The sequence below is a fragment of the Mustela erminea genome, chromosome 1 (genome assembly GCF_009829155.1).
Source record: "Mustela erminea isolate mMusErm1 chromosome 1, mMusErm1.Pri, whole genome shotgun sequence".
In the NCBI taxonomy this organism is placed as follows: Eukaryota; Metazoa; Chordata; class Mammalia; order Carnivora; family Mustelidae; genus Mustela; species Mustela erminea.
Window position 1 is genome coordinate 6,367,198 of NC_045614.1, and position 24,287 is coordinate 6,391,484.

General features: G+C 46.2%; 1 protein-coding gene and 1 long non-coding RNA gene across 12 annotated transcripts in view; both read right to left on the bottom strand.

Annotated features, from left to right (window-relative positions):
* Positions 1–878: 878 nt before the first annotated feature.
* Positions 879–2,697, bottom strand: LOC116571748. The gene is made up of 3 exons (XR_004277981.1): positions 2,683–2,697; positions 2,354–2,425; positions 879–929 (listed from the first exon to the last, which is right to left on the bottom strand). It is a non-coding gene; the product is annotated as an uncharacterized LOC116571748 (long non-coding RNA).
* A 9,711-nt stretch (positions 2,698–12,408) lies between these two features.
* Positions 12,409–24,287, bottom strand: part of LOC116571716 (mucin-16-like) — a 60,395-nt gene continuing 48,516 nt past the window's right edge. For 10 of the 11 annotated variants that reach the window (XM_032310048.1, XM_032309959.1, XM_032310025.1 and 7 more), the window contains 10 exons: positions 23,142–23,314; positions 20,376–20,411; positions 20,076–20,141; positions 19,230–19,360; positions 19,058–19,125; positions 17,884–18,056; positions 15,179–15,214; positions 14,872–14,937; positions 12,590–12,714; positions 12,409–12,495 (listed from right to left, as the gene is read on the bottom strand). In XM_032310048.1, the coding sequence (XP_032165939.1) occupies positions 12,424–12,495; positions 12,590–12,714; positions 14,872–14,937; positions 15,179–15,214; positions 17,884–18,056; positions 19,058–19,125; positions 19,230–19,360; positions 20,076–20,141; positions 20,376–20,411; positions 23,142–23,314 (946 nt within the window). In that variant the 3' untranslated portion in view covers positions 12,409–12,423. The remainder of the gene's footprint in view (positions 12,496–12,589; positions 12,715–14,871; positions 14,938–15,178; positions 15,215–17,883; positions 18,057–19,057; positions 19,126–19,229; positions 19,361–20,075; positions 20,142–20,375; positions 20,412–23,141; positions 23,315–24,287) is intronic. The other variant, XM_032309970.1, reaches the window with a different exon arrangement.

Here is a 24,287-nt window from a genome sequence, read left to right on the forward strand (position 1 = left end):
CTCAGAGTCCTGGGATCGAGTCCCGCATCGGGCTCTCTGCTCAGCAGGGAGCCTGCTTCCTCCTCTCTCTCTCTCTGCCTGCCTCTCTGCCTACTTGTGATCTCTCTCTGTGAAATAAATAAATAAAATCTTTAAAAAAAAAAAAAAAAAAAAGAATCTGCCTGCAGTCACACAATCTATAAAGGGCAGAGCACAGTTCAAACCTGGGTGTTGTGGTCACAGAGTCTGTGCTCCTAACCCATCCACCCAAGCACTAAGGGCGGATCCACACAGTGACCTGTTCACTCTGGCCTGAGTGGTCAGTGGTCAAAACACCTTCAAGAGGCCTTCGCTGCTGAGTAACTAGAGGCTCAAGTAAGACAGCATTAGTAATGATGGGTCATCCAGGACCCTCAGTAGGGTCAGTAGGTGATATCAAAATCTACCTTGGGCCACTGAGATGCCAAGAATGGGAAGTTATCCCTTGGCTCAATCAGAGTCTGCCCAATTGGAGTCTCTAACAGGGACTTGTAAGAGGGCATTTTCAGGTACACATGTAGCTCACTCTGCTCCCTTCTTTCTTGGAAATGAAAAGCAAGTACTCAGGAGAGAGGACCCCCCCCCCCGCCACACCTGCAAAACTCACCCCACAATCATGCTGATTGTAACTCAAGTCCTTATTCTCTTTCTTGCTGGAAACCCATCAAAGACTAGGGTCCTTTCTATTCTGTTCACTGCTGCCTTACCAGGGCCCTTCACCTAGTAAGGGCTAAATGAATGCTTCTTGAGTGAAAGAATGAATGAATGAATGAATGGGCATGGTACTCCATGTGATACCTCCCACTGGCCAAGTGCAGGAGACCTTTGCAAGAGAGGAATGACAGAGAGGAAGCTCCTACCTGTGGGGGTAGGGATGGGGGTCGCTGAGGTTGCTGGGGATATGGTAGAGGCTGGTGAAAAAAAAAAAAACACACACAGTGAGGCAAATATGGCAGGAGGGAGGACCTTCCCAATGACATAGGGCCCATTATGGGTCCATGAGACTCTCCTCAGGCCTGTGCCAGGCTTGTCTTTTCTGATCCTGGGAGTGAAGATGGGGGAAACCCTGGAGCTTTCCAGGCTCCTTGTGTCCCTGGGGACATGGGGTAGGTATTGCGAGCAGGAGAGATGGCCCCCAAGGCAGAGCAATGCTAGGGCCCAAATTACTACTCACTGCTGGGGGTGGAGGTCAGGACCTGATGGGTGTAACCTGCAGAATGACAGGAGAGAAAGTATGGAGTTGTAAGGATGGGGGAAGGAAGGGAGTGGCAAAAATATGGGGTTCCTTGGGTGTCTATGAATCTATTTATGTTAGCTGCATTTAGAGAGCACCCTCAAATTGCAGACCCAGTAGACAAAGTCCAGGAAATTCCACCGAGACCTGGGAGGAATTCTCTACCAGGTCGTCCACAGACTCTCTCTGCCACCTGCGACCCTCCTCTTCTTCGAGTGTTTGATCCCTCAGTGAATGCCCAGAAGAGCTGTGAATGTATACTTCCTTTGCAGGCCAAACTCACTACTGACTTTTCCTGAACACTGGTCAGGAGGAGATGTGAACAGGCTTGACCAAGCTGAGCTTGAGTCATGACCCAGCTGAGCTTGAGCAGAGTCTCCCAACTCATGAATGCCTTCCAGGAAAACCAGAGAGCCTTCCATCCATCAAGGAACCTAGTTTCCTTGAGTTCTGTTCCACAATCCCTTGGCAACTTCAACTGAATTGGTAGCAACTGCCTAGGGTACTTCATTGGTAAGGATTCTCAAGCTGCTTTGAACTCAGAAAGAATGGAGGCTATTACCATTTAGTGATGTCTGTCATGGATGAGGGGTTAGGGAGTGATGGCACAGATGTCATATATTTGTCCTGGACATAATCTGAGAGTCATTAAAGATTTGGAATTTGGGATTAAAGCAGGTGGAAAAGGCATGCTTGTCTTGAGAGGAATCCTGGGGACAGAACTGAAAACCTAAAGGAAATGCCCTCTTTGGTCAAAGGGAGGCAGGAGGGAATTTGGAAGGATGACTAGCCTAGGGTCATATCCTGCTGAGGGGCTCCCTAGAACCTGGGGACAGTTGGTGGGGTTGGGGATGGTTGCAATCAGAAGAGACCCTGGTCCTGGAGCCAGTGCTTCCTGAATTCCACCTCTTCTGAGAACACGGATAGAGAAGGAAGGAAGCAGAGGGAACTCTTGGGGTCTGGGAGCCCTTGAGGTGGTCCTGGCCTGGGATTGCAAGGACTCACCTGAGCAAGGTCAGCCTGCAGCCTGAATGAATAATGTCGAATGTGTTTACACTCCTCAGGTCTCTTCTAACAGATGTGCCATTGACTGGTACTTACCCATGGGGCTGGAGCTGAGAAAAAAAGATGGAGTCCCAGAGGTTCCCAGGTGCCCTGTGGAGGTCCCTGGAGCTGAGGAAAAGCTCTCATCAGTGAAAGGAGAAAGGCAATCACATGGTGGAAATGCCAACAAGAGAGACTACTTATTAGGCTTTCATGTGGGGCTTGAACTGCGATTCCCTTTGGAACTGGGGCAGAGAGGATAGTAAATAACTTATGGCCTCCCAGGAGCTCTGTCCCTCCTGGAGGTGACATAACCAGGTAAGGAGGCATCAATGCTTTGCCTGCCCTGTGTGTTGAGGGGCCCTGGGTCATAGTTGAATACTCACTGTTGGTGATGGGTGCAGAGCTCTGATGGGTGAAACCTGTAGGGAGAGGGAGAGGGTGTTGTAGATACGGGCTAAGGAAGAGGTGGAGGACCAAACAAGAGGCAGGGCTACCCTGGAGCAGTGGAGGGGGTTCTAGCAGGGGGTGCTATTATCTTCTTCATCAGCACCTGTTGGGAAGGAAGGCTCTGAGGATGAAGTCAGTCCAAGATGAAGAGGAAACCATGAATTAGCACACAGAGTGCACGGGGCCAAGCCCTGAAGGGCCCCACAGGGAATGCCTTCTCAAGCCAAAGGACAGAGGCTGCCCAAGGAGGGAGAAGTGACTCTGACCACATCGCGGTTGCTCACCATTGACATAGAGACTGTTCCTGTCCAGGGTGTAGGGGCCCAGCAGGGCAATGCCATGGGTCAGCTGGCTCAGCTCCCAGTACAGTTGCTCTCTGTTGAGTCCCAGGCCTTCAGGGTCAGGGCGATGCATACACATGGCGTCCACTCTGGTGGCCGCCCCATCCTTCTCAGGCCTGGGTAAGAATCATCACATAGTTGGTCTAACTCTCTCTCTATTGGTCCTTCCCCCTCTCTCCTTGCCAGCCCCTAAGGCAGAAACTTGGGAAACCCTAGTTAACAGAAGCTGCCACCATGAGGGAGACACCCTCCATAAACAGCTAGCCTCCTGCATGCCTGGGAGAGGAGCCTCTGAAAGCCCTGGTGTGTGGCAGAACACAGAGGATATGTTGATGGGGTGAGCAATCCTGGAAGGTGCCACCTGCAGCCATAACAGCCAAATTCCGTCACAGGTCTTGACGGGCACAACAAGGTGCTGCAATGGGTGTTGGTGGCCCCAGGACAGGGACTGCAGCATGGTTTGGTGACATTTTCCTGTAGAGAGTTGGGGTTTTCAAATAGTGAGATCAAAAAGCTGAAGTCACTGAGTCTGGATGCAGGGCTGGGGCATTTCTAAAGACTCAACAGACTAAATGGCTGGAGAGACACACAGGCCCTTTGGGTGGGTCTGTCTGAAAGTGTGACCTGTCCATGTCTCAGCACCAGCTCTGGCCACAGGACACTGACCCACCTACATGCCCACCTAGCCATACACTCCTAAGAGATATGGATAGAAAGGTGCTCCCACACTTCAGGGCCATGGATAGAATGTCTCGTATAATAACAACCACCCCTTGTTAAATTCTGAGCACGCAGCTGGCCCAGAACTTTGTACTCATGATCGCAGAACCTAACCCTCAGAGCATCCCTGTGGGCTATATTGCTCAACTCCCACAGATGTCACTATACCCATCACACTATATATCATACACAATGCAATTAGACATTACATAATACAATGGTCTATTTAACATGTAAGTATATGACATATATTTGTTACATATTTATTTTGTTTTATTTATTATTATATGTTATACCTTTTGTACCTATTCCTAATATATAGAATAGATAATATATATTAGGGTTCATATCTCTATATATCATATATAAAAGATATTATACCTATACATAATATACCTATTATACCTATATGTAACAGATATAACATATATAACATAAACCTATATATAAAGTATAGGTATAATTATATATTATACCTGTATATCATATTATCTATACTTAGGTAATATGTATATTATATAATATATAATATATATTAGGAATTATACCTATACATGTCATATATATTAGATATTATACCTACATATAACATATTACACATATTATGTCTATATATAACATATGTACAATATATACCTATGTATTAAGTATAGGTATAATTATATATTATACTTATTATACCTATATACATAATATATATTATATATAGGCATATATATAATAGTTATATATATTATATATAGCTATAATGTATACTATTATAGTTGTATATATTATATATATATATATACACACACACACACAAGGTATAGATATAAGATATACTATAGAATTGTACCTATTCTTTCTCTCTTTCTCTCTGTATATGTGTGTGTATGTATACAGTTAACTTTTGAACAATATGGAGGTGAGGAGTACCAACACCCAACGCAGTTGAAAATCTCCATATAACTTTTGACTTCCTCAAAACTTAACTACTAATAGAATGCTGTTGACCAGAAGCCTTACTGATAACACAATTAACATATTTTTTATGGTATAAGTATTATATACTGCTTTCTTACAATAAAATAAGCTAGACAAAAAATGTTAAGAGAATCATGAGAGAAAATACATTCATAGCACTGCACTATATTTATCAAAACAAAATCCATGTATACGTGGACCCATGCTGTTCAAACCCACGCAACCCAAGGGTCAAATCTTTCTCTCTATATACACACATATGTTCATGTGCATATGTTATGTATGGGCCTAATATATCATATATATAACACACAGAGTCATGGGGCACAGCAAGGTTCAGGCACCTGCCCAGGATCTCAGCAAATGGCAGAGCTGGAATTTGAGCTCCACTCTGGCTTCCCCAAGGCTCTTGGCCACTAGGCTCTTCAGCCCGCTCTTCCCCCAGGAAGGAAGGAGAGCCGGAGGTAGATGCCTGTGATCAAATGGGAGTGTGAGGAGAGCCAGACCTAGAGATTCTAGAGAGATGTGGGAGGTGAGAATGCCAGGTATGGAGCGGTGTCAACCACCCGCCTCCCCCACCCCCAGCTGCACCCAAGGGATGGCGTCCTCCACAAGCCTGAGCCATTCCAGGGCAGGTCAGACCTCCCATGAGTCTGAGCTATCTAGGAGCCCACGTTCGCTCTGCAACAGTGTGCTTGCTTTCCTTCCCTCTTTGATTCTTCCCTCTTAGAGGTTGCCAGATACGTGATTTCCACACGCTGCCAGGTCATAATGAGGCAGAGGAGGCAGCACTGCTTAGGAGCTAGGACTTGGGATCTAGAACCCGCAATGCAGGTTCAATCCCTCTGAGCCTGTCACACTTTTGGTTCGTGCTCCACGAGGCTGTCCTGAGGGCTGGCGGGGTGAAATGGAAGATACTAGCCCAGTACCTGGGATCGTAGGAATTGCTAGAGGCTGGGGTTGTTATTGTTGATGATGGTGTGTGGTACCCATTGGCAGTAGTTGTCCCAAGTATGGACGAAATCAGGGAGCCCATAGATGATGATCCCATACACCTGCTGGGCTGTGTTCTTGGGGAGAGAGACTCACCTGAGGGAAGCCAATCTACAGCCTGAATAGAGGAATCCCAGACTGCTATTCCTGAACAGGAGTTTGAGCTATGAGAAAGGAGAGAGGTAGTGAGAAGGAACCCTTGAGGGAGACCACGGAGAGCTGGGGTATTGGTGAAGTGAATGGGACGGAAGTGATATGGGCATGGGCGGGGGCAGAAGTGAGGAGCGGGGCTGGCACCGGCGGGCGGGGTGGGGTGACGTGGGGTGGGGCTGGCACAGGTGGGCGGGGCTCTTACTAGACCCTGCAGGATCTTCTCCGTGGAGTTGAATTTCCGAGAGCCTGGATGCTGCATGCTCTCTTCGTAGTGCAGGTTGGTTATGGTGAAGTTGAGGGTGAACGGCACCAGGAAAGGAACTGCTGCTGTAGCAGGGGAAGGGAAAAGGAGGCCATGCCTGAGTCAGGCCGGGGCTGGCTTCTAAGACAACTTCTGCGGACAGGGATGGAGGACCCAGATATTGGGAAGCAGGAGTTCAGAGAAGGCACATAGGCCAGCTGCCTTAGGACCAAAGACAGATGCCAGATAAAGAGCAAAGCCAGATGCTATAAAATGCAAAACATGCACATCTATTGGGATAGCTATTAGGCTATTACAGAAAGAGAAAGAATGAAGGAAGGCAGGCAGGCAAAAATAAATATTGGCAAAGATGTGCAGAAATTGGAATCCTCATGCATTGTTGGTAGGAAGGCTGGTAGAGCTGCTATGGAAGACAGTCTGGTTGTTCCTCAAAATATTAAATATGGGATTATCATATGACCTAGCAATTTTGCTCCTAGGTATAGACCCAAAAGAACTGAAAACAGGGACTCAGATCCTTGAATAAAAAATGTTCACAACAGCATCCTTCACAATAGCCAAAAGGTGGAAACAACCTGAGCCCATCAGCAGAGGAATGGATAAACAAAAGACGGCATATACATGCAGTAGAATAATAGTCAGCCATAAACATGAGGGAAACTCTGACACCTGCTACATCACGGATTAACTGTGAAAATATTATACTAAGTGAAATAAAACAAACACAGGAGGACAAATATCACATGGTTCCACTTCCAGGGGGCACTTAAAATAGGCAAATTCGTGGAAAAAGAAAGTAGACTAGAGGTAACCAGGGCCTGGGGGTAGGGGTTATAAGGAGTTAGTGTTCAATGGGAACAGAGTTTCTGTTTGGGGTAATGAAGAATTCCTGAGAATGGATAGTGGTGAGTGGCATGACATTGGGAATATCACTAATTTGTACACTTAACAGTGGTTGAAAAGGTAAATTCTATGTTATGCATAAAAATTGTTTAATTCAGCAATTAGGTCAAAATGCAGGTCATGGGGCTCTTGAGTCTGGATGTGGGCCAGGGTACGTGGCGGGGGTTGAGGTCTTGCGCCCTGGTGAGGCTCTAGACTGGCTCTTGATAGCCTCTACTTGAGAGGTTAAAAGTAACAGGATTGGAGCCATCTCATGGATTAGGGGGAAAAGAAAAGGAAAAAAAAATCAGTTCAGTCCCATCCAACACAAAAGAAACATTCTTTTTTTAATATGAGTCAAACAGCAATTCTTCAAGGAGGTCTCCTGTCTTCTGCTCAACCTACCCTACCCTGCCCACCCCATAACTCTCAGGACTTGACCTTTCATAGAGACCATGCATAGAGCTGTGGTTACTATGATTACCAACCACCACACTATAGTGAGTCGGACTTGGTTTCAAATTCCGTCTGTCCTCTCCCCAGGAGATATGACTATGGACACTAAACCTGTCTGTATGGTAGTTGCCTTCAACTGCAGCTTCATTTTCCATGGTTTCAATTATCTGGGGTCAATCACAGCCTGGAAGCAGATGGTCCTCCTTATAAGGCATCATCAGGAGATCAGTAGCAGCCTAACACTACGTCATGCATCTCACTGCCTCTCATATCCTAGGCATTTCATCATCTCACATCATCACAAGAAGAAGGGTGAGTACAGCACAATTAGGTATTTTGAGAGGGACCACATTCGCATAACGTTTATGACAGTATATTGTTATAGTTGTTCTATTTTTTTTAAGATTTTATTTATTTATTTGGCAGACAGAGATCACAAGTAGGCAGAGAGGCAGACAGAGAGAGAGGGAAGCAGACTCCCCACTGAGCAGGGAGCCCGATGCGGGACTCGATCCCAGGATCCTGAGATCATGACCTGAGCCGAAGGCAGAGGCTTAACCCACTGTTCTATTTCATTATTAGTTATTGCTTTAATCCCTTCCTGTGACTAGTTTATAAATTAAACTTTATCATAGGCATGTATGCATAGGAAAACACATGTACATATAGGGGCCCGTACTTTCCATGGTTTCGGGCATCCACTGGGGATCTGGGAACAAATCCCCCATGAATAAGAGGGGACCACTCTTCATTTCTTCATACCTTCATTTCCTCAACTATAAAATGGGGGAATAGCTTACTTTGTAGAGAAATTCTAAAGGTTAACTGGCTGCTTGTTAAAAGAGTTAGTATGTTTTAAGGGAACTGTGCTGGGTGAAAAAAGCCAGTCCCCAAAGGCCACAGGCTATATGATGCCATTGACACAACATTCCCAAAATAACACATTAGTGGTTGCCAGGGTGAGGCTGGGTGGGTGTGATGGTAAAAGATCTTTGCAGTGATAGAACTGCCCTGTACCTTGACTGCAGTGAAGCTTACAAAAATCTGCCTATGTAATGCCGCAGATCCGCACACGCGCACGCGTGCGCATGCGCAAGTGCACGCCCACTCGTGTCCACGTAAAACCAGTAACTTCTTTGAAATCTGAAGTCTGTGGGTTTTCACATTTAATTTCCGGGTTTTGATATGATACTATAGTTGTGTAAGATGTTAACCACTGAGGAGAAATTGGGTGAAGCCTACAGGGAACTCAGTACTATATTTTGCAGTTTCCAATGAATCTATATTTATCACAAAAATGAAATGAAAAATTAAAATAAAAAAATTAAAAAGAATACTATGCAGTGTGGCATGTCTAGGTGCTGAATAACATGGTTATCTTTTATCATTAACTGTAACTGCATATCCAGTTCTAGTCTCTCAATACACTGGAACTCGGTGAGGGAAGGGACCTCACCTGACAGAGCACCTTCCCCCCTCTGCCTGGCCCAGGTCACATGTCCTGTTATATGCCCAGTATGACAGTATCTGTCATACTGTATTCCCTGCTAGCTCCAGGGATGTGTGCTTCCAAACGTTTTCATTCAACCTTCACAGTGACCTTGTAAAGTATGATTATTCCACTTGGCAAGTAAAGACACTGAGAGGGTCAGGCAATTGTCGTAGGTCTGCACAGCTGGACAGATGAGGAGGACACAGTCTCTGCTTTTGAGGAGTTCAGACCAGGGGAGCCCATGGCGGCTCCAGATTCCCTCACTGCAGCTTTTCTCTAAAGCTTCCCGATCTAGCTTTGAGCTTCCCTACAAAGACCTGGAGAGACAAGTCGCCTACCTGTGTAGCTGGAGAAGTGGGTTGGCACCACCGAGGTCCTTGGAAAGAGCACGGGGGTCACGGCAGCTAAGGATAAACAGTCTGGAGTAAGAATGGCGATTCTGAGCGGGGTGTCCTACTTATCCATCTATAGCCACTGAATGTAGGAGGAACTGGGTAAGACTGCCAGGTCTCCTGGCTTCTTCTCTGTCCCAGGCCCTGGAGTAGGGGGTCAGTGGTTGTTCACCAGCAGCTCAGATCATATGGTCATTAGGGCTGTCGGTACTCACCACTGGGTGTGGGGGCCGAGGTCCAGTGGTTGTAACCTGAAAAGAGAAAAGGAGACAGAACTGGAATGCAGGCATGGGAGGGAGGTCCAAGATGTAGCCTAAATCCCACCAGCCCCTACCCCCAACAAAGACTTCAAATCTACACAGATCAACAATTGTGATTCAGGGGTAACTCTTATCTTCTTCCTAAAAGGCTGAGAAATCAAAGATCCAGTCCCCTGTCTTCATGAGCTTACAATTTATTTGGGAAGATAAATATACCAGTGCTTCTAGAAATGGGCTTGCCAACTGAGATTTTCAGGGTCCCGAAGGGATTTTGAGATATTGATAGGAAGAAAGATGGCCAGATGCTTGAATTGTCATTGACTTCAGCCAAAGGGATATCCTCTTTCATCAGTCTAGATAAAGACTTTGTGGCCCAGACAAGTATATAAATCACAGCCCTGAAATGCAGGGATACAAAGGGAAGGAGGGGGTTTGCAAACTGGAGAGCCTCTGGGGGTCCTTGACTAATCAGGGGACATTGCTCAGGTGGAAAAGGATACATACGACAGGCCCTCGGGCTAAGTGGAGAGTCCATATCCCTTCCTGGGGGCAGATTCTCTGCTTCAACTCGTGGTTACAAAAAGGTTGCTCACCATTGACATAGAGGCTGTTCTTGTCCAGGGTGAAGGAGCCCAGCTGGGTGACACCATGGGTCTGCTGGCTCAGCTCCCAGTACAGCTTCTCTCTGTCTAGCTTAGGGCCCGCAGGGTCAGGATGGTAAGTACAAACAGCATCAACTCCGGTTGCTGCTCCCTTTTTCTCAGGCCTGGGCGGGGAATGACACGGGAAAGAGAAGGTGGGGATTCCAGACAAGGGCCCTGAAAAGCCTCCCTGAGGGAGGGGACAGTGAAAGCTGGAGGACCGGTGGGCAACCTGGAATGGCCTTGGTACTGGAGGGGGATTGGAAATGAAGAGGACAACCAAGGTCCCAGACAGAGCACAGAGGACGCAGCATCTCCAAATGCTGATGTTTGTGCTGAGATCTGAGATGAAAATCATAAAAAGGCAACATATCCACTAACAATAGGTGCATGATGGAAGAGACTCAGACAAGGTGGAAAAAAAAAAAAAAAAGCAATGTCAAGTTGCTTAAGTCCCAGCTCTGCTGTTCAGTTGCTGGGTGACTCTGACTAAGTCTCTCATCCTCTCTGGGTCTCATTTTTTTTCATCTATCAAATGACCAGGACAGACCTCATAGCACTAGTGAGTGCTCAAGAAAAGACAGCTATTTTTATTAGGCATTAATAGGTCCAAAGTTTTGGTGTGAATGGGCCTTGCAGTGAGAGAGACTGAGCCTTTTGAAAGAAACAGTGAGGCCAAGCAGCCAGCCTAGGGTGGAGATGGGTATGAGCCTAAGCAGCATCCCAGAGCCAGAGAGATCTCACTGCCAGTGGAAAGGGAAGGCACAGCATCATGGTGGAGGATAGTGGCGTCTTTGGAGCTGAGGGCATTCCATCCTCAGACAAAAGGCCAGTGACTGGAAGATCTCACCCAAGAGCTAAGGTGACCCGAGTGTACATGTGGAGGTTATTCTCAGCACTTTGGTCTAGGAAAGGTCATGAATAATTCACTACATGTGCTCTATATGTTAGTTCCTTTGCTAAGCACCTTCCATTTTGATCCTCATTATGCCCACAGAACTGGCCACAGATTCTTGAATCAGAAGTGGAGTCTGTTTCTCCACCTCTTGAATCTGGACTTGGCCACAGGACCGGCACTGGCCAATGGACATTCACAAAACTGATGCAAGCAGAGGCTTGGAAAGCATGTGTGCAAAAGAGCTTGTCATTTCTTGCTGCTCTGGGAACTCTGAGCATGTGAATGAGCCCAAGCTAGCCTGCTGGAGGATGAGACAACATGGGGGAGAACCAAGGTAGCCCAGCCAGCAGCTGCCAGCAGGTGCAGGAACGAGCCTTGTCTGAGATCAGGTGAGCCAGCTTAGGCAGGAGACTCTCGCAGCAGAATCTAGAACAAATCACCATCCAGTAGAATCACCGTCTAAATTTGTTGTGCAAGGAAGCAAACTGAGACACTTCAATTGATAGGTGAGGAGGCTAGGCACAGAGATGTTGAGTAACTTGGAGGGGTCACACAGCCTGGAAGTAGGGGAGCTAGGCTTGTCAGACTCTAGCTAAAACTATATAACCAATGTTCATTACTACTCACTGATCCCAAGTCTACCTCTGAGAGGTCAGAAAGCAGGACTTGGCCAGGGGACAGTACAAGGGAAGGTTGGCTAGGTATTCAGGGCAAGTCAATCGTTAGCTAAAATGTGACATAAGGAGGAGAGAGAATCATGCATCCCCTAGAGCAAGGTTTCTCAATCTTGGTATTGTGCATATTTTGGGTCAGATCAATTTTGGCCCTGGGAGACTGTCTTCCACCTTGTAGAATCTTAAGCAGCATCCCTGACCCCACTCAGTAGATGTCAGTAGCAACTCCCACCCTTGAGGTGTGACAACAGATAATGTCTCCAGACATTGCCGCCCTGGGAGGAAAATCACTCCTGACTGAAAACTAGGGCTCTCTTGTGGTAGAGCCAGCATGACTGACTAGTTGTTTTCTTGATGGGTCCCAGAAGGATGATCTTTCTGAAAAGTTCAACCTTGTCACCTGGGAAGGAGAGTCTGAGAAGATCCTGCATTTTCTGGTTAGAAACACAATGTGACACAGACGGGTCAAGCTATCCCTGGGATGGTGGCTCAGCTCATGGTGCCCCCCAACCCTCTGCACATTGCCTGCATGTGGACCCTGGAGTTCTCACCTGAGCAACGTCAACCTGCAGCTGTAATAGAGAGGCCCAATACTGCTGTTCTGGAACAAGGGTTTGAGCTGGGGATGAAAGATGTGCGGGTCAGTAGATGGGCCGAGGGGCTGGGCAGAACAAAAGTGGGCACTGGAGGGTAGGCATTGGAGGGACTTTCACCAGACGATTCAAGGTCCTCTCTGTGGAATTGAATAGCTGAGATCCTGGGGATCCCATGTCCTCTGTGTAGCGCAGGCTGGTGATGGTGAAGTTGAGGGTGAAGGGCACCAGAGACAGGCTCACACCTGCAGCCAGAAAGGGAGAGAGCGGGTTCACTATGACCTCTGGATGGGATGGCTGTAAGTGACAGATCCAGGGTTATCACCCCGTCTGTGTCAGCCTTGCATCCAGCCAGACTTACAGATGGGGAGGGGCCTCTCTATGGGATGGATGCTTTTTTCCACCTGATGTTTCTAAAGGCAAACCTTTGGTAGACATTTTGGGTGGGGGGTGGGGAGGAAAGGAGCAATGCCACCCCTGGGGGTGGAGATCTTGTACAGTCTTCTTTTTTAAAAAAACTTATTTTTTAAGGAAACAGTTAACAAAATCAAAAGACAACCAACAGAATGGGAGAAGATATTTGCAAACGACATATCAGATAAAGGACTAGTGTCCAGAATCTATAAAGAACTTAGCAAACTCAACACCCAAAGAACAAATAATCCAATCAAGAAATGGGCAGAGGACATGAACAGACATTTCAGCAAAGAAGACATCCAGATGGCCAACAGACACATGAAAAAGTGCTCCATATCACTCGGCATCAGGGAAATACAAATCAAAACCACAATGAGATATCACCTCACACCAGTCAGAATGGCTAAAATAAACAAGTCAGGAAATGACAGATGCTGGCGAGGATGCGGAGAAAGGGGAACCCTCCTACACTGTTGGTGGGAATGCAAGCTGGTGCAGCCACTCTGGAAAACAGCATGGAGGTTCCTCAAAATGTTGAAAATAGAACTGCCCTATGACCCAGCAATTGCACTATTGGGTATTTACCCTAAAGATACAAACGTAGTGATCCAAAGGGGCACGTGCACCCGAATGTTTATAGCAGCAATGTCGACAATAGCCAAACTATGGGAAGAACCTAGATGCCCATCAACAGATGAATGGATCAAGAAGATGTGGTATATATACACAATGGAATACTATGCAGCCATCAAAAGAAATGAAATCTTGCCATTTGCGACAACATGGATGGAAGTAGAGCGTATCATGCTTAGCGAAATAAGTCAAGCAGAGAAAGACAACTATCATATGATCTCCCTGATATGAGGAAGTGGTGATGCAACATGGGGGCTTAAGTGGGTAGGAGAAGAATCAATGAAACAAGATGGGATTGGGAGGGAGACAAACCATAAGTGACTCTTAATCTCACAAAACAAACTGAGGGTTGCTGGGGGGAGGGGGGTTGGGAGAAGGGGGTGGGATTATGGACATTGGTGAGGGTATGTGCTTTGGTGAGTGCTGTGAAGTGTGTAAACCTGGTGATTCACAGACCTGTACCCCTGGGGATAAAAATATATGTTTATATAAAATAAAAAATTAAAAAAACTTATTTTTTAAAAAAATTTTCAGTGTTCCAGAATTCATCGTTTATGCACCAAACCCAGTGCTCCATGCAATACATGCCCTCCTTAATACCCACCACCAGGCTCACCCCACCTCCCACCCCCCGCCCCTCCAAAACCCTCAGACTGTTTCTCAGAGTCCACAGTCTCTCATGGATCATCTCCCCCTCCAATTTCCCTCAACTCCCTTCTCCTCTCCATCTCTTCTGATTTTGCCATGAGAGAATGTGCGGCTGCCTGAGTGGTCAAGCCTGTTCCCTGTGTGAGTGATTCCTGCCTTAGTTCCATTAAGCCATCTTTGGAGACTGGAGTATAGGTGGGCGGATCACATTTCCTGGTGTCCCCTGGACAGTCATATGGCTCTCATGTAAATATTAATTTCAACCTTCCCTTTCTTTGTCAAAAGTGTCCCCCAAACCAATGAAACAAACAAAAGAACAACTATATGGTCATCCTGGGGTTAGGGTATGAAGAATCAAAAGGCCACAGGTCTGAAACTGTGGGATGAAGAATCAAAAGGCCACAGGTCTGAGTGACTATACCCTTTACAAATTTCATCTGAAGAACACCAATTGTGTGCTAGCCTTTGCACCAGGCACTTTATCTCAGTTTACCCTCACCACAATCCTGAGAATGATCCCCAGGAAGGGCTAGTAAAAAGTCCATACAGAGATTACAACACTAGAAGAACAGACAAGTGTCTGATGTGGCCAAAGCTCAAAGATTGAGAGAAACAGTGAGTAGAACAGGCTGAGGCCAGGTGGCTGAGGGCAACCAGACCATGTAGAACTGAAGTTTCTCAGGTCCCAGAGAGCAGACTCCTACCTGTAGAGCTGAGGATGGGGGACAGAGTTGTGGAAGATTCGGGAGAGAATGTGGAAGTCACTGGAGCTGAGAAAAAAGAACATGGGAAAAATTATTAAGTCTCATCCTGAAGGAATGTGTACAGAAGCTGTTCATCAGAATTTGGGCTTCTGTTTGGACTCAGAGCAAAACCCTGGGTGGGTGGGGCTCCTCTGAGTCTATGGCTGGACACTTAGGAAGGGAGAACTGGCAGCTTCTTTCCAGAAGAATGTGCTTTGGGGAATAAGGGTCCACTGGGCACTGAAATTTCACAGTCTTGAATACTCACTGCTGGTGGTAGGGGTCCAGTACCGATGGTTATAACCTGCAGAAAGGAATAAAGGGCTGTTATAATGGGTAAGAGTTAAGGAGGGGGTAGAAGGTAGACCTAGAGACAAAATTCATTAACAAACTTGCTGAGATTTATAAATGAACAATAATGGCTACATTTTATTCCATGCCCTTATGTGCTTTGTCCTTTGCAAATAATGATGAACATCATCACTGTTATTATTGCCAAAAGAAAAATACAATAGTAGAGCTGTCCCTATTTATTGGGAATGTACTATGCACCAGAAATAACACTAAACAACACACAACAAGGAAATGGGGCAAATTTACAAACAAGTGTGTTCCAAGTCTTATCCATGTCCTCTCAATCCACAAAAATAACTTAATCCTTGCTCTCTCGGCTTCCCGCCCTTCACAAAATTTTGTGATAATATGACTTTGTCTTTCTAGCTTAGTTTCTGGGTTTTCTTTCATGTGTGTGATGTAGAAGTGATGAAGTTGTGGCAGGTTGAGAGGGTGGTCTGTGGAGGGGAACAAGATGGAGGAGGGGGAACGTATGTGTGATTTGCAATATTAGAGGAACTTTGGAAATGGACTAGGAGAATGAACATGAGAAGAGAAGTGGAGGTCAGATGGATGGTATAAAAAGTGGAGTCTGAAAAGTATTGGGGAAAAGAGAAATTTTCACGAGTGTTTCTCTGAGTCATGGTCATCTCCTTGGATGCTTTGTGAGTGGTGGGAGAAAGACCGGACCCAGAGGGACCCTGTGATTTACTTGGGTTATTCTTGAACTCTCTCGTTTGGCCACCAGGACAATTCTGCATGGTATGTGTATTTGTTCCATTCTGAAAATGTGATATTAAAGCCTTGAGAGGTTGCAAAGCATGTCCAATGTCACGTGAAACAGAGATCTGTCACTCACCAATTGTCACACTGTTAACCACTGCTTTAAGGAAATATCCACGTTGATACAGAGGAGAAATAACTAATCAAGCATTAGGTTAGATTGTTAGGCTAGAGGTCATTCATGTCCTTTACTGTTCTGAGATTGGAGGCTTTCTCTATCTGCATGGTCTGCAGTGTTGCCTTGGGGCTAAGAACTTGGAATATAGATTCAATACTGGGGCTGTTTGAATCTTGACTCTCTCATGCATGATGGCTAAATTATCTCAGGCAAATGACTTCCTGTCTGAATGCAAGATGGCTCTCTCAGCAAAAATGGCTATAAAAACTCAAAGGGTTTTGGGTAAGATTAATAGGAGATAATACAAATGAAGATTTTATCACAATTCCTGGCACATAAGAATGTTCTGGTAAGAATTAGCCACAACTGGGGCACCTGGGTGGCTCAATGGGTTAAACCTCTGCCTTTGGCTCAGGTCATGATCTCAGGGTCCTGGAATCAAGCCCCACTTCTGGATCCCTGCTTTTCCTTCTCACTCTGCCTGCTGCTCTCCTGCTTGTGCTCTCTCTCTCTCTGTGTCAAATAAATGAATAAATAGAATCTTTTTTAAAAACAAAAGAACTGGCCACAATTACAGTTACTGTTCTCACTGTGAGCATTGCTCTTAGGAGCATTGTGGTCAATGATGTCGCATACGTGGTTATTACTCAGGGAGTACGTGCTCAGGATGACGTTATCTCATGAAGTGTGTATAGCTCTGACTGGCCTGTGGGAACTCAGAACATTGGTTGTCAAGATGGAGAGAATGACGCGGGTGAGGGCCGGCATGGTCCCCAGCTGCCCATTCAGAAACCTTAGCCACAGAGTTCTGCATCACCCACTTCTTTTTTTTTTTAATTTTTAATTTTTAAAATTTCTTTTCAGTGTATCAGAATTCATTGTTTATGCACCACACCCTGTGCTCTATGCAAAATGTGTCCTCCATAATACCCACCACTGGGCTCACCCAACTTCCCACCTCCCCGCCCCTTCAAAACCCTCCGATTGTTTTTCAGAGTCCATAGTCTCTCATGGCTCATCTCCTCCTCCAATTTCCCTCCACTCCCTTCTCCTCCCCATCTCCCCATGCACCACCCACTTCTTTCCTTGGAGTCTGCACACTCCAGTTAGGCTCCTCTGGGAAGCAGTGGAAATAAGGAGGAAGAAAGATGTCAACCAGGAGGTGAAAAGAGAAAGGAAATCTGCTTCTCAGGGTGTGTTAAGCATTAAAAAATGAGTCCCCAAGGAAAGGCTAGGTTTGTTGGGGCACCTGGGTGGCTCAGTGGTTTAAGCCTCTGCCTTCAGCTCAGGTCATGATCCCAGGGTCCTGGGATCAAGCCCTGCATCGGGCTCTCTGCTCAGCAAAAAGCCTGCTTCCTTTCCTCTCTTTCTGCCTACTTGTGATCTCTGTCTGTCAAATAAATAAATAAATAAAATATTAAAAAAAAAAAGAAAGGCTAGGTTTGCATCAGAACTATATATACATTTGTACACAGCAATTTCTCAAACCCAGCATTATGGATAATTTGGCTTCGTTAATTCTTCATGGTGGAGGGCTGTGTTATGTATTCTGGGATGTTTTGCAGCACCCCTGGTCTCTACCCACTAGATGTCCCTGGTACCACTCCAATTATGACATGCCAATATCAATATCTCCAGACATCGCCAATATCCCCGGGGAGCAGAACCAGCACAGTATATGGTGTGCCGGTATAAGGAAGCATGGGACTAGAGACCCCAGCTGCAGCACAGACACTCACCATTGACATAGAGACTGTCTCTGTCCAGAGTGTAGGTGCCCAGACGCGTGACACTGTGGGTCAACTGACTCAGCTCCTGGTACAATTCTTCTCTGTTCAGCCTGGGGCCCGTGGGGTCAGGACGGTAGGTGCAGATGGCATCCACTCCAGTTGCTGCTCCGTCCTTCTCAGTGCTAGGGTGGCGGGACATGGGAAGAGAGGCCCCCTGAGATGTGGGAGACTTATGTGCTTCATTCATCTCTCACCTTCAGCTTGCTGCCCCCGGCCCCAGCCTTGGTTTGATGATTTTTTTTTTAAACTCGGTCTGATCTGGTTCCTCATATGCATTCTTTTCTGGGACCTTTTCATCTAGGATGAGCCAAACATGTGGAGCCAAACATGTGGAAACATCCTGGACCTTCCCCTGTCCTTGGTACCCCCCACCCCCGCATCCAAGCAACATCCAGGTCCAGCTCAACATCTCACTGGTTTCCCCACCTCTTGTCCCATCCTCACATCAAATTTTCTCATCCCTGTATCTACCAATGAACTACTTAAAATAAATGACATCACGTCAAAGCTCTGCTTACAACTCCATGGTTGACCACAGATCTGAGAGAGATGCCACCCCTTGAAATACCTTTGCCAAAGTTTCCTCTGGCGAGTGCTCATTCAGCTCAGGCATTACCTTTTCTAGACTGTCTCCACTCAGCTCCCTCACAATGAGCTAAAAGTCCAGCCTGCAGGTTCCTATGACCTGCACATAGTGCTTTATCATTGTACTAATCCCGTTCCTATTATGGTTTTAAGTCCATATGGCTGTTGTCCTCCCTATACTGTGGGTACCTTGAAGGAAGGGCCTGTGACGTTGGTGCCCTTAGCACCTGTCATAGAGCATGGCCTGAGGTACCTCATTTCATGTCTGTCCAATGAGTCAGGGCTGCCCCTTCTGGCCAATGAGTATGAATGTTCCATGGCTCTGCTTCTCCAAGTAATTTAAGACCTTTATTTGATAGCCACCTCCTTCAGGAAGCGCTCTCTGATACACTCAGGCAGAGGGCATGCCGCCCACCTGAATTCCTGGAAGGCCCCAGTCATTTACGATTCTTCTAGTTGTTATGTTCAGGTCTTTTCCTTCAGGTGAACTTGCCTGTGACAGTGCAAGCCTTCATGTTTTAAGGGAGGGAAGTCTCACCTGAGCAAGGTCAGTCTGCAACCAGAGTACAGTGGGCCGATACTGGTGTTCTTGAACAAGGGACCAAGCTGGGGAGGAAGAAGAGAGAGGTGAGCAGGAGGACCTGAGATGACTGGGTGGGGGGGCAGGGTAAGGACAAGGCAGGCCAGGGAAGGCACTGTCGGGCTCTTACCAGGTGATTCAGGGCCCTCTCAGTGGAGTTGAACTTAATGGAGCCTGGGCGCCTCATGTCTGGGGTGCAGAGCAGGTTGGTGATGGTGAAGTTGAGGGTGAATGGCACCAGTTCAGGACCCACACCTGCAGCTGGAGGGAGAGAGAGGGGAGACCCATCACAGTCTTAGGCCTGACCTGTACATTAGAAGGAGGAGACTAGTGCCGTCTCTCTGTCCATAGTATCTAGTAGGTGAAGCCTGAGATATCCTATCTGGGGTACCTTCCATCCTCAGTTAGCCAAGGGGAGGAGAATTCCATGTTAGCTGTGTCATGTCAGTTCAAAAGGAAACCTCAATCTGCTCATCTCAGAGTGTCCAAAGGCTGACCTGTCATCGACATTTTGGTGGGAAGAAGAGGGACCAAGACTTTTGTGCTCAGACCTTGGGCCACAAACCCTTGAGCAGCCAAGAAATCCAAATAGTAGTTATTTCCACGAAGGAAGTGATCATAGATATAGAATAGAGATTAGATCCCATCTATGTGTGGAATTTCCCCATCTATGTGGGAAAATGCTACTCTATAGGAAGAGGTCTGAGCAAAAGGTTGGCTAACCTGAATCTGAAGGACAAAGAGAAATCAGGAACAGAGCTGAGTTGCCATTACAATGAGAGCAAAGGCCCTGAGGATGGAAGGATGCTTGGTCCCTGGAAGAACAGAAATGAGGCTGGTGTGGCCAGAGATGAGAGAGCAAGGGAGACAGTGGGACAGGCTGGGGCTGCATGGGCAGAAGCGTCCAGATGACACAGGCATTTCTCAACCATAACAGGAGTTGATGCTTCCTGGGACTCAGAGGTTAGACTCCTACCTGTAGAGCTGGAGGTGGGAGGTAGAGAAGTAGGAAGTCCTGGAGAGAATGTAGAAGTCATCGGAGCTGAGGGAATGAAAGAATACAGCATGAATGTACATTATTGGGTCTAATCATGAAGCAGTGAGATGATGAGAGGACAGGGCTGTTGACAGGAGCTGGTATCTCTAGTGGGTGGTCTGGAGCTGCTCTGGGGTTGAGAACCTCGGGGTGGTAGGTACTTCCTCCCCAGTCCCCGGGATCCGGTGTAGGGAGGTAGTGTCCCAGGGGTTCAGGGACATCTGGGCCCTCATGACTTACGGCTGGTGGTGGAGATCCAGTACTGAGGGTTATAACCTGCAGAGAGAGCCAGAGAGGAAGAGTAAGCTGATGGGAAAAGGCTAAGAAAAATGTGAGGGGTATGACTTGAAACACAAAACACAAATCTTCTCGAGTGCTTTCTCTGGGACTCATCAACTCATTATGAGTTAACTATCTCATACTTCATTGCTCACATCTGTGTTGTCCTCAAGATCATCAACTGCAAAGACGATGATCAAAATACCCCTCATCTTATGGGGGTTCAATAGGGGCCTGGGACAATATCAACCTCGCCAAATGAGTATAGCAACAAAAACTTTATGAGAGTGTTTCCAGCCTTATTTGTGTTTTCTCCGCCAATTAAATATAACTTTTTCCTTGGTCTCTGAGTTTTTCCTACTACCCCACTCTTCAGAGACAGCATGATCTTTGACGTAGTTCCTGGACTTCTGTAATGTTGAACTGAGATCATGAGCGTGAGAGAGTGAGGCAGACAGGCAGAGGTGGGAGTCAACCAGAGAGTATAAAGTTGGAGTGGGAGAGGGAATTGGGGAAAAGAGGGTTTGAATAAGTATGGCTTTGGATCATGGACTGGCTCCTCTCTGATGCTCTGTTAGGAATGCAAGTAAAACTTAGACCTATTTTATATTTGGTGATATGATTGTGTTTCTTCAAATGAAACTGTTCTTTGAGACTGGACCTAGTAGAAAGAGCCCTGAGGTTTACTTAGATTATTCTGGTTTTTATCTCATTTGACCTTTAAAATAATCTTAAATGATGTTTTTTAAAAATTCCATTCTAAAAATAGACAATTGAAGCCTAGAGAGGTTGCATGGCTTCCCCAGGGCCACAGGATGAGCAAAAAAATAGGACCAAGGCTTAAAGAAAGACCTATAAATCACCCAAACCCACACTGTCAGCTACAGCTTTAAGTAATTCTTGAGGACTATTGGAATATAATACAGGTCTTAATCCAGATAGACACTGTCAAAGGCAATGTAGTGGAGACATAATTAATTAAGCATTAGTTTAAGTTGTTGTATTAGGGGCTCCTTGATATGCCTTTCCATCCTGAGATTTGAGGCTTGTTCTAGCTGGGTTCATCTGCAGTGTAGCCTAGTAGTGAAGGGGCCTTTTGGGGGCCTTAGAGCCAAATTAAGGTTTGAGTTCTGTTGTTAACACTCCTATTAACTGTCTGATCTTGAGAAAGTAGATTTCCCTGCTTGAGCCTTGCTTGCTCCTCTCTAAGATACACAAAATATACATAATACATCATAGAGTGTTGGACAGGATTTGCAAAACATAATATATACAACATTCGGGTTCACAGGCATCCCTCAACAAATATTAGCCTTTAGTATAGGTGTTACTGTGGGCTTGTTGCTAAGAGCATTGTTGATGGATTTATTGCTAAAAACATTGCTAACATCTGTTGTTTGATTCTTAGGTGGGGTACAGTCTGGCTGGCCTCTGGAGGATGAGTGAAGGGCCACAGGCTATTGTAACAGAGAGAAGCAAATCAGTCACCACCTTGGGAACTCATTGCCTGTTAGGGAGGAGTGAAACTCCAACAGCCACTGTAGGCTTGCTTTACTCTCTTCCTTCCCTGATGGCCTCATGCTTCAGTTGGGTTTCTGTGAAAGGTCATTGCAGTGAAGAAGACTATGCAGGGAGCCTTTATTTTTAGACCTTGGAAGTTGTCCTGTGAGCCCTAGGTGTTGTATGAAAGTGTTGAATCACTATCCTGTACACCTGAAACTAATAAAACACTGTCTGTTAACTAACTGGAATTAAAAAAAAAACTTAAATAAGTTAAAAATAAATACTAGTAGGTAGTTGGGGGAAATTGGAGGGGAAGATGAACCATAAGAGACTAGGGACTCTGAAAAACAATCTGAGGGTTTGGAAGGGGTGAGGGGGGCGGTGGGAAGTTGGGTGAGCCAGGGGGTGGGTATTATGGAAGACACGTATTGCATGGAGCACTGGGTGTGGTGCATAAGCAATGAATTCTGGTACACGGAAAAGAAATTTAAAAAATTAAAAATGAAAGAAAATACTAGTAGGACTTAGAGACAAATTAACTGACCATGGAATGTAGTGAAGACAAATTTATGAGCATTCATGAGAAGGCTTGTAACAGAAAAGGTGAGGATAGGCAAAGGAAGTGACATCAGCCAAGAAAACTTCACATTAATGAAATTTTCAGAGATCACTTACCATAGTGAAAGCACACAGGGTAAAATGCTAGAATCGGATCAAAACTTAGAAAGTAATATGACAATTCACCGTGGCATAGAAAACGGTCTGCTCTGTATTGTACATCACGTGAAAGAAGAAGGTCCCTAAGAATTTCCACCCCCCAAACCTTTTCATTCTCAAAGCTTCTAATATTTAAAATGACAGGGACAGAATAAATATTAGTTTTATAAGAAGGAAAGAAAGGAAGAAAGAAAGAAAAAGAGAAAAGGCAAGGAGAAGAGGAAGGAGGCGGAGGAGAAGGGGAGGAAGAAGAAAGGGAAGGAGAAGAGGATGAGGAAGGAGAAGAATGAATGAATGAATGAATGAATGAAGGAAGGAAGGAAGGAAAGAAGGAAGGAAGGATGGGAGGAAGGAAGGCTGCTTTGTCGGTGTTCTGATGGAAGAGAATTTCCCTCTGAAAATTCTAGGTTGGCCCAAAATTATGAACACAAGTCCTGAGAAATTTCACTTCAAGGAGATCCCATGTGGGGCTCAGGAGGAGACTCCAATAGCAATGGAGGTACTCACCATTGACCCAGAGACTGTCCCTGTCCAGGGTGTAAGGGCCCAGCAGAGCGACACCCTGGGTCTGCTGACTTAGCTCCCAGTACAGCCGCTCTCTGTCCAGCCTAAAGCCTGTGGGATCTGGGTGGTAGGTGCAGACTGCATCCATTCTGGTGCTTGTTCCATCCTTTTCAGCCCTGGGGAAGGAAGGACATGGGAATACGGATGTTCCGAAACACTTGAGGACCGGTCACTCTTGATGATGGTACCCCTTGGTATTTATGTGCGATGTGCGATGCTGGGGAAGGGCTGTACACCTTTCAGACCCAGGAAGGGGAACAGATCTACCAAAGGGTCCACAGTGCCACCCTGGCCATTGCTGAGCAACACAAGCGTGTCCTGCTAGAGATGGAGAAGAATGTGTGGCTGCTGAACAAGGCACGGAACACTACTCGTACCCCTGCACGCCCACCACCAGAAATACTGTTCTTCTGAATTTAAGCTGAACCTACAGTGGTTGACCCAAAGCAGGGACCTTACAGGAAGAAAGACCCTCTTCTTCCTTTGCCTGGGAATTCTTGCTTAACCTTCTTGGGGTTTCATCTGCTGTCTCAAACATATCTTTTTCTCTTTTATTTGGGGATCCAGACCTCCCAACCTTAAGTGTTCTTCAGGGCTACTCTGCACCTAAGTTTCTTCTTTCATTTCCCAAACTTTTTATTCATTGGTTCATGCTCACTGTTTCAAGTACCAGCACCTAGTACAGTCCCTGTCCACACAAGAATGTAAGTACAGATAGCGTCCTCTCCAGGAGCTGAGTCCTGCTTGGGCCATAAGATTGGGGGTGTGGAGCTCCCAGGGAGGAAATGAGAATCCTGAGCCCAGGCAGCATGTGGAAGGGAACAGCAAAGGACAGAAGACCTTGGAGGAGGTGAGTGAGGCACTTGTGACATTGTGCAAGAACCATCATGGAGCCTGAAGGGAAGACTTTGTTTCAAGTTGGTGGATCCCAAGGCTGAGGTCAACCCCTCGAGAGCACCTTTGGAGTAGGTGACCAAGTTTAGGAAAAAAAAAAAAAAACAGAGAAAATGAATTAAGAGGTGAGAAGGGGAACCATCTTACACTGTTGGTGGGAATGCAAGTTGGTGCAGCCACTTTGGAGAACAGTGT